Below are 17794 nucleotides of genomic sequence, written 5' to 3'. Positions count from 1 at the left end.
CAGTGTTACCATCGGGTTGCACGGGTGACTGGGTTAAGTAGGTCAGATAGTCATCAGGTTAGACTGGAAGCAAACCGCAACACAATTGGGAAAAGGCAAGGCAGCTGATGAGTAGAGAGGACCACAGTCACCAATCATACAGTTGCCGCAACTGGGAATCGAACCCGGGACCCTCAGTTTGGCAGTCCGGGGCATAGCTCCAATAAGCTCATCAAATGAGCCGTAGTTTCATGAAAATGAATAACAGAAACACATACAAGAGTAGTCATTATAAGGTAGCTAATGATGGTAGGGTAATAATTAAACAGTTTACCCTTTTCGCCATAAAGGATTATTTGCCTCAAGGGCTCCATAAGGCATTACAGGCCGGATAACCCATACACAAACGGTTAAAGTTACCATTAATATATTACTGTTAAGACCGTACATTTAAACGTGTACTTATAACTGTGCCTAATTTACTGGTTAACTTTGTAAGGGTTGGAAAAGCTGTGTTTTTGACACAAATATTAGGTACAATTGATTGAAAAAGTTGTGGGAAATATTGCTGCAGTATTTTGATAATATAATGTGATGTTGCCATGGTAGATACATTACATAGTTCTTATGTAAAACGGAAGGAACCATTATTACTTTTACTAGAGGTTTGACCACAAAAAAATAGCTTATAGTTTCCATAATAATTGCTCGCTTCAACAATGTTTTTTTAATAGGTCTAGTGGTTCCTAGCCTTAGAGCAAACCAACATTTTAGATTCACAATATAAGTACAAACGAATTATTGTGCAAATTGATCAGTTATTAAATAAAGTAAAAACTATTTATTTCATAATACGGACATACACAGAATAACAAAAAAGGTATTCCAATCATTCATTAAATATTTTTAACAAATTACCCTTTTATGAAACGGCCATAAAATCCAGTTACAAATAATTTAAGGCTAAACAATTGTCTAAACCAAGCTTTACGCTTCGCAAATAGCGTTAGATTCATTACACCGCTTTGACACGATAATATCGTTTATTTTAACCGTTATTTATCTATTATAAGTGAATATAATTTATCGTTACAATTGTGGTTATGGTAAAGTACAGAAATTGGTTTATTTTGGGGTTGAAATGTAACTTAGATTATTGAAATGGTATAGGTTTCTGCTGCCCAAAACTGAGGTGAACTTTTAGACTGCTTAAAAGTGTGAATTTCAAAATTATATCAGTGAAGAAATTAAATAAGTATTATCATCTGTCTAGCCTTTCCCAATTATGTTGCCGTCAACTTCCAGCCTAACCGAATGCAGCTGAGTACTAGTGTTCTACATGGAGTAACTGCCTATCTGACATCCTCAATCCAGTAAAATAATATAAAGTATGCACACACGGATAAAAATCCTATAGCCTTTCTCGATTAGTCAGCTATATAACTATTCAATAAACCCGGTGGTTCCTGTGATTATCGGGTTCGAATAAACAAACAAACAAAATCTCCAAGTTTGTAATATTAGTAGATACAAATAATTGCCTTCCCCTAAAAAAATCCTGCCCAGGTAATCCGCCAGCAATGGTAAAACTATCCCATCCAGCCGAGTGGCAGTCCGGCAATTCATAAATTAGGGTTGTTTCCAAATGATCCATTGCCCGTCCTCTCTGATGTATGACTCGTCTCGCTTTGTTGTTAATGTTCAGGTTAGGTTGGGAACACATTGGAGGTAAAGCTATACTTAATGTTTGTTTTTTTTTTTTTTATTAAAAGGTAATTACTCTTATGGGTTCCCGTAAAAATGCAACAAAATAAATATTTTAAGGATACCCACACAACAATTGTACTTTTTGGGAATTTTTGCTCGACTATCGGCAACAGGCTCTACGCAGACTATATACTGAGACAGAATGGAGTTTATTTTTTTTTATTGCACACATAAATACAAGTCGTGGTGGCCTAGTGGGTAAAGGACCAACCTCTCAAGTATGAGGGCGCGGGTTCGATCCCAGGTCAGGCAAGTACCAATGCAACTTTTCTAAGTTTGTATGTACTTTCTAAGTATATCTTAGACACCACTGACTGTGTTTCGGATGACACATGGTTAAACTGTAGGTTCCGGCTGTCATTGAACATCCTTGGCAGTCGTTATGGGTAGTCAGAAGCCAGTAAGTCTGACACTAGTCTAACCAAGGGGTATCGGGTTGCCCGGGTAACTGGGTTGAGGAGGTCAGATAGGCAGTCGCTTCTTGTAAAGCACTGGTACTCAGCTGAATCCGGTTAGACTGGAAGCCGACCCCAACATGATTGGGAAAAAGGCTCGGAGGAGGATGACACATAAATACATTTGACTCATTGAAAACAGAGAGATTATGTACAATAGCGAGCTTAACCCAGTGTTGGGTTCTCTTACAGCCAACCTTAGAGTGAAAGAGTGATTTGATGGGGCTGGGTAGGTTTACTACATATTTTAAATGTCAAAATATAATTCATATTTGGAGGCAATTTTCAATATAATGAATAGCACTTTCTTGCATAGTAATAGGGCAAAAAAAACTAAAGCAAATGTCTAGATTTTTATAGAAGTACATATCAAAAAGCCAGTGTAACCTATGAATAAAATAACATATTCAATTTAATTAACAAAATGCGTCTGTTTCCACAATGGCTTCGAACGTTTAACACCGACTGACAAATGGTTGCTTAGTGAATGTGCGTTTCTATCAATTTTCTGTACTGTCTGTCTGTCTGTCTGTTGCTTTTTTTGTGGAAGGTGTCTAGGTATGTTATTTATAAATACCGAGTCCTACGATTTAGTACCAAAAATGCGAAATATAGAAAATAGTTACGTAGTTTTGGAAACGAAGCTCAGTTTGACTACTTATTTTTTATAAGGTTTGCTGGTTAGTTTAGCAAGCTCAGAACAACATGTAGTGTCAGATTTTTTTTTTTTTAATTCACCGGAAGGTTAGAAGCAGTTTTCCCCACGGTTCCACTAAGTTGCAATAATATTATATTCCCAAACTTAAAATTTATTCTGTATAATCAGTAAGTACTAAGAAATTTAGCTTGCAAGTCTTAAAAAATTACAGCATCTTCATTATTTTTATTACTCAAATTTTTTTCGTGTCCACGATTCCTAACCACCTTTCAACTTACCTCAGAAATCTAAATCTCATTTTGGTCACAAACTTTTGGTCCTAAACTTTGGTCCTTTTGGTCACAAAAATAGTTTTTACATTTAGAAAACCCTTTTCAAAACATACGTTAATTTAAACCCTAGGATCAAATATCTATTGGGACTTGGGTACGAGAAAACTATTTTAATTAAATGAAATTATTAGCACTACTGTAAAAGGTTGAACCGATGTGACCGCAAAAGTTTTTGGGATCAAATCTCCGGACCAATGTGGAAAACACCTAATATGAGGGAATTTTAGTTGTCAATGTTACTGAAATGGTTTCGGGTAAAAAGGAACGTTTAACCGTCTCACTTATTTCTATACCTGTCCATATCGAACCATTTTATTGTGGTAAAAGCAAAAGACACGAAAAAAAAAACACAATATGAATTACGGCCTTAAAATAGGTAGAAAACAGATACCATCTGGCTAACTTATACCTAACAAACAAAAAACTACATGAATGGGTTTTAATAATGGCGAGCTCATGTTTACTCAATTTTGGCATACCTACTCTATTTTCTATAGTCTCTCTCTTAGTATTTAGTCTAAGAATACATTTACTTCCCTAATTTTTGAACCTTAACTAATACAACTAAAATATCATCAATCGTCAAAGAAAAAAATAAAAATCATACAAAAATTCTAATACACAAAGAACAAAGAATTCCTTAGGTATACGTTCAGAAATTGATAAATAATGCTCTCTGACACAAATCGCCTTCATATGTTTAATTCAAAAGGACTATAAAGGGAATGAATCGGAATATAGGGCGAACAGATTTATACTGTTGGGTACAAAAGTCGTTTAATTTATTGGTAGATTGATAGACTGATTTTTGTGGGTATTTGAAATATGCTAAATTGAGTAAAAGTTCCTTTAAAATTACGAAGGATAAACCTTAATGATTTTTGAGACAATATTTATAATAATACATGAAAGCAATTTTACAGCATTGGGTAAAATCTGGACTTAATATCAGTGTTAAATAAAAATTAATAAAGAGCTTTTTCTTAAAGATAAATCCTAGAAAAGCTTTCCTTAAATATTGTGTCAATAGCATTTTTACTCGACTGTTTTTAAAATATAAATGCCGTGATTTCAGCTCAATCTAACGTAAGTAATTTTTAACATGAGGAAAAATAAATAGGTACATTAACGACTTTTATTGCCGATTGTACGTACATTTGCTTACGTGAATTGATTCTATGTAAGTATACCTTTTAAAGCAATAGAATTTGTGATGTTATGCGATCCTTGTATGAGTTTAATACTTCTAATGCATTGAATAATTTTATGGATCTGATCGGCTGAGAGAGAAAGACAAGAAAAATAATTTGAAAAAATAAAGTACTTAATAATTGTTGTGTTGCAATACTGTTGCTGTACTTCCTACTAATTTTTAAATGAATCTTTGTTCCTCTTTCACGCAAAAACTGCTTAGTTGATTTTGATGAAACTTGCCATTAATATTGCTTTTATATCAGAATAACATATGGGCTACTACTTTTTACCCACTTTTTATCTGAATGCAAGAAGTAGGTCCCATTGGGTGCTGATGAAACCGCAGGGAACAGCTTAACAATACATATACACGTAATTATTAACTTTCATTGCAATCAAGTTTTAAAAGACATACAATTTCCTTACGACCATCTATAATAGAATCACAAAACAACACAAACAGTTCGTGAATAATTTTATTTGGAAGTACTATAATAGCGTGTTTTATTCGTCGTGAGTAATGGCCTAGAAAGTTCCATTAGTGCATTGTGATAACTGATAAATTGGCTGCCTATAAACATTAAGAAAATATATTTTCTTCAGTCAATTTTCCTCTACTTTTTCATGTAAAGCTGGAGGTAATTTATATCGAATTTTCTTTTATTTTTTGTGACAATAATTTTTGTGTAATGTGATCGTTTTACTATTAAGGTTTTGTTAGATGCCAGCAATTGTTCTCAGTTTTACTATCATTCTGAGGTAACTACTTTTCGGACCCGGATAAAAAATAGCCCATGGTCTTTTTTAGGTTGTAGACTATGAGTCCCCAAAATTAATCGCAACGTTCCATTTACATACAATAAACCCATGATTTTATAGAGATGGTAATGTCGTATGTTGTACATCCCACTTCCTTCATAAAGCTGTGAAAAACCGTCTAAAATTCCGATGCGTGTATTTGAAGTTACACGTGGCTAAACAAAAATAATGAAGAGCACGTACATATACTTAGACGGTTATTTTTTTAACCCTGCTTATAAGAATGTAGAAACCGACTATTATAAAAATCATCGTCATCGACTGCATTACTTTTTACCAAATATTTATTATTATTTAAGTCCAGATTTTCTCTCAATATTAATATGAGATATACAACCCAATATTGATATACCACCCATTTAGAAATGCCTTAAACAAAAGCCTAAAAGCCACTTTAATTCAAAATATTTGTCTCAGCTTGCAACAAGGGTTTCTTATCAGGCTAATTTTAATCTATGGAGGGTTAGAAAGAAAATTAATCTCCCTTCGTGGACCGTTAAGGATATAAAGAGAATTGATAAGGCTGAAGCGGGAGTGCCTTCAGAGGTTCTAGAGGTTTTTATATACTTTAAACTTAGAGTAAGTATGTATTTGTTTTAATAAGAAATGGTTAAATATTGTTGGACTAGATTTTATTGTAGTTGAGTATTGATAGGGTTTTCTTCTCCCATTCGTGTAGACATGCAGGTTTTGTGCCTTTTCAGGCTCTGCATATATATGTACCTACCAAATATTGGAATCGGCGTGAAATTGGTAGACTGACCGACGGACAAAGGTCGAGTGACATTTTCATATAATTATACACATTTTACATAGGTTAGTCATAACTTTAAAAGGTTGTTAGTTTTATAATTCTGTCTACCACTTCACGAAAGTACATATAAGCGGAATATCTTACATCTCGAGTAAATTCACATTACCATAAGCAGTAATAAATGCATTATTACGACGAATTTAAAATACAGAGTCACGTTGAGATAGTAGATTCTTGAGAGTGTAATTAAAAATCCACTAATAGAGAGCATTCCTGGAAACGAGGCCGTTAAACCAGCGAGTTTCAAATGCTATTTTTAATTAAATAAGGAATAAAACCTGTATTTGAATTAATTGTATTGTAAGTGTCAATTTTAACACTGTTTATTCAAGATTATACTTAACAAGGTTTTATCAGTGGTTTTCCCCGCGACTCTGGGGTACTATTTCACGCACCCCTATAAAAATTGTTTCAAATTGTAATAGTGGTTCTTGTAATTAAAGCATTCAAACAAACCAACGGAAGAGTTGGTAATAGCTAAACAATTATAAGTATACATATTACAAAAAAAATATTCCCTTGAAAATAGGAAGTTGCAAGTTTGTAAAATTCAGAAAAAGACCCTAAACGCTGCTGTAAAAAATCGTCTATCAAATCGATTCATCGACATTCGTGTTCAAAATTGATTTAAATTTCTCTAAACTAGAACCAACTCCCATAAAAAAATCGTTCCTTATCAACGAAAATGTACGAGCAATCTACCAAAAAACCTTTTTTAAAATCTCAAGCTTCGGGGCCCTACAGCAACACTTCTAAGACTGCTATCAAAGTCGTTAATATTCACCCAAAAGGATGATTTTGCGATAAAAAAGGTAGGAAGCCGTCGTAAAGAAGTTTCAGTTAAAACTAGGGATCACTCGATCGAACATTGGATTCCCGTTATAGTATTTTTAATGGAGTATTTGTAGATTAATTGAGGGTAAAAACAGATGGTACGTTGTGATGTGATTTTAGGTAGTTTATTTTTCAAACTATTGTGGCTGAGAAGTTGAGGAACCAGCATCCCAAGTATGCGAGTGTGGATTTGATTCTAAGTTATAATATGCATTTTCTACATCTGGATATACTTATCCAGATAAGTAAGGCGCCTTCTTGTAGGTCAAGTAAGACGTCGATAGGGTGTGTAGCGAGTACGGTAGGCATGTTCAAAACAATCAGTTACGAACTAGATATTCGTGTTCCTTGAAACATATGTCAAAGATAGGTCTTGATTGATTGGTGATATGGTTTAAAAAAGAGCGGATTCTTAAGATTGTGTATAAGGCCAAAGATAGTAACGTTCTCCACACGCTCGCATTTTGGCGACATTACTTTCTTTTAGATTTCGGTTATGGCATTTCCACTCATCATTATGTTCTCCATGATCTGTCTTTAGGCTTACCTTGCACTGCGGGAACTGCTCGGGCGGCCTGCTGACCCGTCAGCCCAGTAGCGGCGGTATGCACACGAGCGCAGACATCAGCCAGACGGCCGCTATCATTAGTGCTGCGCGCGCCGGCGTGCGCTTCTTTAGGCTTACCTTGCACTGCGGGAACTGCTCGGGCGGCCTGCTGACCCGCCAGCCCAGTAGCGGCGGTATGCACACGAGCGCAGACATCAGCCAGACGGCCGCTATCATTAGTGCTGCGCGCGCCGGCGTGCGCTTCTTTAGGTAGTCCACCGCCTGCAACAATAGAAACATGGAGTTAGGTAAAAGTATTATTCCATATAGACAGAAGGCTGAAAATAAGGCCTCTTAAAAGTTAATTTTACAGAATAGAAAGTGGTAAAAGGAGTATTGGCAGCCTCAAATTCCTGAAAGGTAACTCCTCTTTTCTATGTGTTTTTTGCTGGGCAAAGGAGGTGGTTCAACATACTCTTCAGCAATACAATTCTCTCTAATAAATACATTCACGATAGATGAATCATGCCTTTCCATCATGACCTGATCATTCACGCTATTTCTAGCCATATCCCCATGGATTAAAATACGAGTTGTCGAATAGATGAAACCAGAACTATTTTGGGTTACACAGGTGTGCAATTTATTGTACAATTGCATCTAAATCATAAACAAATATAACAACATCGATCACCAGAATGACCGAAAGGAATTTGATGCAACAAATAAAGACGTCTGAAGTAGCTTAGTTGTAAATTATCGTTGCTATTTAAATTCCTCAATTTTACACAACAGTCGGAAATAACCCTTTTATATTCACTCTAACAGTAAAATGGCGATCCTCTAAAAGGTAAAAACAGTCTACAAAGGTAACTTAAAAACGGACCCTCAAATCTGCAAATACAACAGTATTTAATTCCCCAACCTTCTGTACTTTATCCTCAACAAAAGCTATTTACTTAGAAAAACATCGCCAAACCTGTCCATTGCCTATCCGTACAATTAGCACGGTTTAATATTTACAAATCGCCAAAGGAACAGTTTCTCATTTCCCTTTTTTAAATATTTGATGAGAAAAGTCCGTAGCCATTTAAAAATTCTTTCTTAGAATACACGTACATTGCAGACTAAACAGTCAAGCGAAAGTTGGCAAAAAATATTTTTAAAGAAAATCTTGATTCTAATTAAAGGTGTCAGCCTGTCTGATACCGGCTAAATACCTGATCTTTGCAATGTGCGTACTACCATTCATCTTCATACTGATTTAAGAGCCCAAACAAGCTATCGGCCGACTAAAAGTTTGCAGTGTCCTCGTACTCAAAAAAAGACCTTTCTGAAAAAAATTGTACCTACTCGAAGTTATAAGACGATTTAAAATTTAAGTGAACTTAAAAGGCGTCTATAAATGTCTGGCTATTTTAGGCTCATAACGAAGTTTTCTTGATATTTTGTAGGCGTAAATAAGTATTTTATTTTCTTTAAGTTGCTATGTGGGTAAATAGGTTGTGACGTTACTTTGGCAAATGGAAGACTGGAAGCGACACGGATAGATTGTAAAGAGTATTTGATTAGAAGGTTGTAGTAAGGCGTGTAGAAGTGTTTTAAGGTAAACGTGACACTTTTGCTCAACTTAAAACAGTTCTTTTTTAGTGTTCATTGATAAGTTACAATTATGTATGTCTATGTTTCCTGAGATTGTCCACGTAAGAATTCCAATGCAGATACTTCAAGACTAATCGTTACCAATTATAATTCTATGCTATTACAAAATTGAGGAAACATTTTTTTGTTTGTTTTTTTGTACCCTAAAAGGTACCCTACACTCTTCCCAAGTAACATAAGCTATTTTTTTATCCCGGTACGAGCAGTAGTTCTCACGGAACTGTATACATGTATAGTATATAGTATAGTATATGTATATAAGTATACAATATACTTAGTAGAAGTATGTACTAGTACATATACAGGGTGTGTCGTTCACAATCACATTAAATCCTATCGCATATACTTTATGATATTCTATGGCGAATTGTAAAAAAAATAACCTAATCCATTCAGTGGTTTAACCACAGGACTCATTTTTCGTTTTTATAATTTACAACATCATGTGTAAAGCACTGGTACTCAGCTGAATCCGGTTAGACTGGAAGCCGACCCCAACATGATTGGGAAAAGGCTCGGAGGATGATGATGATGATGTGTAAAGCAGAGATAAAGTTACGAGTATCGAATGTTTTGATCAGTTGACAGCTGTCAGTTTTCAAGGGAGAATTTCAGTTATTTGTAATGACTGACTTTTATATGGTGTTCCAATTTTCGCACATTTTTATTCTATTTAATTTGTTTGAAAAATTCATTTTTTTTTATTTACGTATTTTTATTTTTTTCTTTGTATTAATCGACATATATTAACCAGTATATTAACGCATTTCATTTAATGTGATTATGAACGACACACCCGATATAAAGAAATCTGAGCAATTCAAACCATAAAAGTCAGATATATGTCGTATAAAATCAAAAGACATGTGAGTGAACTCCGATATAAAACTCTCAATGCACTTTATGCAATTCCAAAATTCAGTTCGATGCATGTACTTCTATTGCGCGTGCTAAATATTTACGAGCTATCTAAATTGGGATGCATCGTATGCCAAGATATACGATTATCAGCCAAATCTTGGATCAAATAGATATGTATGATAAATATTTTGTGGGTCAATCATGTCGTATTAGAATTCTCCGTGGAATATCTTAGGAACTGTCTGGGTTTGGGTTTTTAAGTATTTAATGACTAATATCATAATGCCAAAGTATATCTAATAATAGTGATGTTTAATTTTGATATGTAACTTTATTTACGTTAGGCTTAGGGACAAAACACACTTTGGGATTGTCGAAATACCTAGTTACAGTGGCCCTAGTATCTACATAACGGGCTCCAGAAATAACAAAGTTAGGTTTTAGTTAGTAGAAGTCTGACATTTTATTCCTCTGCACAGCAAGAAGGGTCATTTGATAATATCCCACAGACAGAAATCGCTTAAGTATGTGTAAGAAAAATATTCCAAGTATTCTTTTTGAGACTATCCATAATAGTGATTTTAATTTGGCCATTCACCACACTTTGGATTGGCGTTATCAGACTTAAAGCTCAGGTTTCCTCAAGATATTCTCCTTCACCATTACTCAATTACTGATTTTCAAGATATACCTACAAAGTGAAAAATACATACAGTAGCACACATCACTGTAAGTGAAAACCCCTTACATACTATTACCCACTACCCGACTGCAAGAAGTTGGTAGGTGTAATGTGTTTGCCCCGACCAACAGTCAGGAATAAGTCAAGCGTTGTTATGGTAAAATAGAAAATAATATTGGACACAGATGTTGAGCGTAGTTGGCATTTGCTGGAAGAGACTGTTTTTCGTTGTTTTGGTGAAATGATTATGAAAATTAGAGATTTTCAGAGTTCTTTGTAATTAGACACCAATCGTGCTTCTTGTGGTTTATGGTTTATTTATTTCTTGTGTATTTAATTTACTATACTTTATGTTTAGTGATAATCTTTTTTCTTTTCAGTAACTAATTGGTTTTTTTCCACACATAATCACAACCATTTTCTTTTCACTGTTTAATAAGTGAAAGTTTGAAACCACGATAAAAGCCATGCTTTCAAATACCACAGGACTAAAATGTGGTTTTCGTTGCACTAAAGTAGTACAAATTAAACCGAAACGAATCACCTTCAAAGCATACCAAACCCACAAACCTACCAATCTAAATCAACACGCAACCGATTACAACCGCTCCAAACTGGCGCTAACCACTCCAAACCAGTCCATACCACTTGTAACCGCTTCGAACCGGTTCCAGCCGGTTCTAACTCTGCTAGCGCGTGTGTATGACAGCTAGCAGACTGGCGGTTACCGCGATAAATCATATGAAACAATTCGACATTCCATAAATGGGGTCGGGGGAACATAATCGCGATATTAATAATAACCCGACTTATATAAAGGGTAAGCAGATTACGTGGACTGTAAAAACAATGGCCTGTGCTCAGTTAGAGTTGTAGTGGAAAATTAGATTTTTTTCTTCTTTTGTTTCTTATATTTGAGTTGTTGTATTCAGTTTCACCCGCGTCCCGTGGGAGCGAGAACTAGCATAAAATATAGCTTATGTTACTCAAGAAGAGTGTAGCTTTGCAACAGTGAAAGAATTTTCCAAATCAGTACAGTAGTTTCGGAGCCTCTACTCTAGGGTACTAACCAACAACCAAAAAATTTTTGTTGTTTACATGTTACAAGATCAATATTTAGCATGTAACTTTGGTAAACTAATATGTATATTTTATTTCTCTAGTCTGTCGGCTAAAATTCCGAATATTTCGTAACAATTATTTATCTATTGATGGCATTAAAGCGCCCACACAAAATTGGAGAGATCCAAAATAGACATGAATAGTTCTGAGTGAATTTGAGTTCACATACATTTGAATTGAAAGAACGAATATTAAATAGGGTTTTCTTTTGTTTAACAGCAAACCTTTATTTACCACAAGCATTGAGAAGAGTGTGTATGAAATATCACTTTTTAAGATAGACCACCAACTGTGACACCCATTTTATTTTTAAATATCTATTAAAATTATAAGGTTTGCATTACAAAGAGTATCAATAGGATTGAGAAAAGTCTTAAGAATACTTCTAAAGAATATAATAATAAATTACAAAAGATAATTTATGTCCCAGGGTAATTAATTTCAAATATTTTAAATATTCTTTCAATATTTAAACGCTTCTTTTATTGAAAATGGATTTTCACCGTGATTTAGCGAAAAATATTGTCAGATTGGGCACGGATTTCTTTAAAAGCACTTTCCTACTAGTCGATATTCAGTTCGATTTTGCGAAAAATAACGCCAGTGTGGAAGCACGGACTTTGTTATATAGCGTTTACACACTAGCGGAGTTACCGCTCGGTTTTTCCGTGCGATACGCTCTGATCGTACGACTATTGTGATAAAAGTGACAGCAAACAATTTTTTTTTTTTTTAATTTTTTTTTTGTCATAACATGAGTATCATGCAGATGGTACAAAGAAACGTGGTAAAGTACAGACATGTTTGGCCTTTCGGCGTACAAATATAAAGATGAGTTTACATTGCAATGTCAAATGTCATTAATTAAATTATCACAATTGTATTGTGCATATTATCCAAATAATAATAGTTATTACAGTTATAGTCATCAGTACAATAATTAATGTCAATACAATTACATTACAGTTAAAATAATTACAATTTACAAATTACAGTTACATTAATCCAAGAAGTCTTTAAAAAATGTCATAGTCAACTTTTGTCATTTAAAAATTCATGTATGGTATAGTATGCCTTCTTAACCAAAAACTGTTTTAATATCTTTTTAAGTGTTTGCAAATTTTGTTCCCTTCATAATTTTGGGAGCTTATTATATATTTTTGGTGCCATGAAGAACACGCTTCTTTGCATTAGCGCTGTTTTTGCTCCGTGCAAGGGTAAAACGGAATTGTCTCGTCTGTTACGGGGTTTTAAGACATTAAATTGACAACTCCCATTGAAAAAACTGACATAAAAACACTGATACTCAAGAGCATCCAGTTAGTGAGAAGCTGATCCCAACATACTTGGTAAAAGGCCAGGCAGAATGAATCGGGACCTAGTTTAAAATGCGACGTACAAAGTCATTATCTGCCTAGCCTTTTCTCAACAAGGTTAGGGTCGGCTTTCAGTCTAATCAGATGCAGCTGAGTACCAGTGTTTTACAAGAAGCGACTGCCAATCTGACCTCCTCAACCCATTTACCCAGCAAAGCTACATATTTTTAAGCATATGTTTAGCGTCACCAATTTATAGTTATTTCAGTTTGACATATAATTCTAGTTTCCAAACTTCAAACAATGTTTTCCAAGATATGCTATGATCTTTCACCATGGTTCCACGGTTGATCGCCATCAGAAAATCGTGACGAATCCCATTGATGTGCTACCGGTGATACTACGTTTACCAGCTTTGTTTTTGTGTAAAGACCGATTGTTTCTTCTGAATAGTACTTAGTATAGAATATATGTTATGGACCATGTGATTAATTCGGGCATTATTAATAATGCCCGAGCATTATGAATAATGTCTAGCTTTATCGGGCCAAGTGATTAATAACTATCTTAACTTCATTATTTATCACATTGCACGGGCATTATTATATTGCTACATGACAGTTGGGCAATTTGATAATAAAGCAAAAAATTGAAGTTAGTGACGAAAACGTATCCCACGTAACAGTTGCCCGGGTAACTGGGTTGAGGAGGTCAGATAGGGCAGTCGCTCCTTGTAAAGCACTGGTACTCAGCTACATCCGGTTAGACTGGAAGCCGACCCCAACATAGTTTGGGAAAAAGGCTCGGAGGATGATGTGACGAAAACGTATCGCTGCAAAACCGACTCCACGTAGTCTTGTCTGTCCTACCCCTAGAGTGCAATTCAAAACCGCGTAAGTGTGGAGGGGCGAGGCGGCCTGCGAGCTGAGGCGCAGGTAGTTTTAACGCTCGCCGACGCGGCTGAGGCTGGCCGGCTGAGCCGGCCAGCAAGCCGAAGCTGCGGCGGTGAGCGTGAAAACCATCTGCGACGATAAGCTCGCATGGGACCGCCGGAGCCCCGCAGCACCGGAGCCGTGACAGAAGCCATGCTTGCTGCATGTTGCTTGCTTACATTTTAAACGTAAAGTTAAACAATTAGAAGCTAAATAAATAAATTTTATGATGTCATTTAATAGTATTTTAGAAGTTTACTGTTAGAATGCATGCTACAAATTTAGATGCTAAAAAATAACCATCATGCGGAGTTGTATTTAGAGCGGTTTACTTAGAAGATAACGAGTGGCTGAGATAGTATTATTTAGATGCTCGTTAATTGTGGCTGACTTAGTAATTTAGAAGGCAACATACATTATTCGGGGCGAATAATTATATTAAAAAGGAGCCTGTTTAATAAGCACCCTTTAAATATGACTTTCCTTAACTTTTAAATGCAAAAACTAGTGGATTTTTAAGGCAGAAGTCCTTCATAATTAATCCAAATCATGAGGCTGATTATTTAAGTGGTTTAATATTTAGTTTATTTTAAATTAAATGGCAATAACAATAAAAAAATGAATATAAATATGTTATTACTTTGCTTGTATTACTTTGCCCAAAAGGTCACGGGCAATATGTATAGTGCCCGGTCAATTTGATTATTTGAATAATTATTATCAAATTGCGCTCTCATATTGGGCATTTTTCATAATGACCGGGCATTATGTATACTGCTCAATTTATCACTTGGTCCATAACATATACATGGTATATTCTATACTATGTTTCATTTACTAAAAGTCTACACACCATGGAGAACAAAATGACTAACGGAGATGTCATAATGCAAAATCTCCTAAGAGAGTAGCGTGCTAAACACGTCCTCTTTAGAACCCGCCAATTATTTTCAAATAAAATCACCAATTAATCAAGACCAATATTTGACAGATTGTTTTAATTTGTCGAGGAACCCAAACGCCTCGTTAGTTCTAATCACTGATAACGCCTACCGCACGTTATTTGACCTACAAGAAGGCGCCTGACCTACCTTCCCTTTGGCATCTCCGCTATCTTTCCTTCCTCCGAAAAAAATGGCTATGATGATTGATGTTGATAGTCAATTCAAATAAAAACTCCCCCACTTTAAGTCACAGCATATCTATTTCATTTACTAAAAGCCTATAAACACTAAAACTATCTGAGCATCAAAACAAATGAAACACGCGACAATGCCTTATTACTATTCAAGTCTGCTAAGCACAGACACGACCGACTTTATACCACAATTAATGAAACAGTTGACTTTCAGCTGTCTATATTAATACACTGATATAATAAACTACTACTATACTTATCTCTATCTATACTGATATAATAAAGAGCAAACTTTTTTTGTTTGTTCTTATCCGAAAGGTTCAGTTTGAAAGCTACACTTTTCACAAGTAACATACTTATGTTAGGCTATATTTTATCTAATATTATTATTCTACTTGTATAGTAAAAATACATAGAATGGTAGATTGGCAATCAATTTATTTTAGTGAAGGTAAAAATGAAATCCGTCAATTGAGTGACGTATTTAAAGTGATTTTGATTTTGATCGTGGGATATTAAAAACATTTTTCAAAAAATCGCAGGTTTTTTTTTTAGCCTTTGATTCATACAGGGTCGCTACAGATCTCTAGAGAGTCCTCCGTTTTTTGGACTCATACCACATATAGTTCTGTCCATCACTATCTGTTAGGCATTGCAATCTATCAAACGGTAGATTCCTCGTAATTCTTTGCCATCAACTAAGCTGTGTCAAATGAACCCAGAAAACGCTTAATAAACAACCAATCCCGATAATTGCCTGAATCCTTTATTGGTCTCCAGAGACCTGGTCTCTCGATCCTGAATCCAGTACAGCAATCGTAAAATTTACGATTCACGAATTCTCTCCGATGTTTCGTCATGCGCCATCAAAGTTTTATGACTCGTATGTTTGTGTGTTAAGTTGTAAACTCAGAAACGTTTGCATGTTGATGTTAAATATTGTGGTTCTGTTACTTTGTTGTGTTTTGTTTTGATCTTTGTTTTTAACTGGTTTTAACTGTTTTTTTTTTTATTATTTGCAGGTACTGTATTTGTATTTACATACTTTTCTTTTAGTTTAATTATTTTTATAGATATTTTATTTTCACTTTCTTACACCATCCACACCTGTTTGAATTGGCAAACAAAAACCCTCAATATCTATACTAATATTATAAAGCTGAAGAGTTTGTTTGTTTCCTTGAACGCGCTAACTTCTGTTACTAACTCTCAGAAACTACTGCTCCGTTTTGAAAAATTCTTTCAGTGTTGGATAGCCCATTTATCAAAGAAGGCTATAGGCTATATATTATCACGCTAAGACCAAAAGGAGCGGAGCACCAATGAAGAATGTTTCAAAATCGGGGGATATTTTCCTATTCCACGCGGACAAAGTCGCTGGCGGAAGCTAGTTCATAATATATTCTCATCACACCACAGAACTTCAGTTTTGTGGCAGTTTTTCCTCGAACTATAAAAGTAAGTACCAAACATAAATAATTAAGTCCAACAATAATTTAAATTGGAAAGCCAATTAATAGTATTACAACAGCAAAACCAAAATTAAACATGACAAAAACAATATTTGTCCTACATTGCGGTGAGACTAGGTTTTGTTTTATCCAATATAAACCGGTTTGAACTGGTTTTATCTAAATTAATTTGGTATCAACTGGTATTATGCGGTTTTTGGTTCGTGTTGTAATATGGATATCAATTTATTTGTGACGAACTAACATTGTATATTCGGTATTCAGTGTGTTCTTGTTGATGACAATTCGAATTTAATGTAGATTGGAAATATAATTTATTAACTCACGCCAGCAATTTCGCTCTCAACCCGTGAAAACTACTCTACATACCCTGGTCAAAACTAGACTACAGCCTTTCTTAATAAATGAACTACACTGAACAAATTGAACACTGAAGGATTTTTTTTTAAATCAGTCACAAATTTAATAATTAACAAACTCACAAGCTTCATAATATGATATTACCCACCACATAATTCATGCAAAACTAAATATATCAAAAGTTAAATAAAAAACAATGAAAACACCAGTTAAAATTAAACGAAAAACATTCCATAGAAAGTGACCATCATAAAACAGACAAATACGGTTGTAAACAAAGCTAAACTTTAATGAGTCCACAAACTATCATAAAACATGTAATTTAACACTTTAGTACCAACACATAACTACATACAAACACTAGATATTAAAAGGGTTTTATTTTCAGTACTTACAGTTCTGCAATATCATTTGTCTAGCCTTTTCCCAACTATAGAGCCGGATTCCAGTCTAACTGTATTTATTGGTCATACTCATCTCCCTAGCTTTTTCTCTACTTAGTTGGGGTCGGCTTCCAGTCTTTTTGGATGTAGATGAGTAGGTATTTTTTTTTTATCAGTGTTTTACATGGTGCGACTATCACAGCCTGATACATATTGGTTGTCAGACTTTCTTACTACCCGTAACAACCACCTAAAAGCCGGAATCACAACACTTGCTTAATGCGAGTTGTTGGTGATTTCAGATTTTATGGTCCAGGTTTAAGTTCAGTTTATTTTTTTTTACCTTTTACCACTCGTTGGTGTCCAAGAAACTTAGAAGGTACATAGAACTTAGAAAAGTTGCATTGGCACTTGTCAGACCTAGAATCAAACCTGCACTCATACCTGAAAGGTTGGTGTCTTAACCA

At 34.9% G+C, this 17794-nt stretch overlaps 1 protein-coding gene across 1 annotated transcript in view; it reads right to left on the bottom strand.

The window, feature by feature from the left end:
• LOC124642083 (alpha-2Db adrenergic receptor) overlaps nucleotides 1–17794 on the bottom strand; it is a 453255-nt gene that overhangs the window by 253650 nt on the left and 181811 nt on the right. The window contains exon 3 of the mRNA XM_047180386.1: nucleotides 7538–7681. Within this exon, the coding sequence (XP_047036342.1) occupies nucleotides 7538–7681 (144 nt within the window). The remainder of the gene's footprint in view (nucleotides 1–7537; nucleotides 7682–17794) is intronic.

The sequence above is a fragment of the Helicoverpa zea genome, chromosome 23 (assembly GCF_022581195.2).
Source record: "Helicoverpa zea isolate HzStark_Cry1AcR chromosome 23, ilHelZeax1.1, whole genome shotgun sequence".
NCBI classification, from domain to species: domain Eukaryota; kingdom Metazoa; phylum Arthropoda; class Insecta; order Lepidoptera; family Noctuidae; genus Helicoverpa; species Helicoverpa zea.
This window is presented reverse-complemented; position numbering and strand designations above follow the sequence as displayed.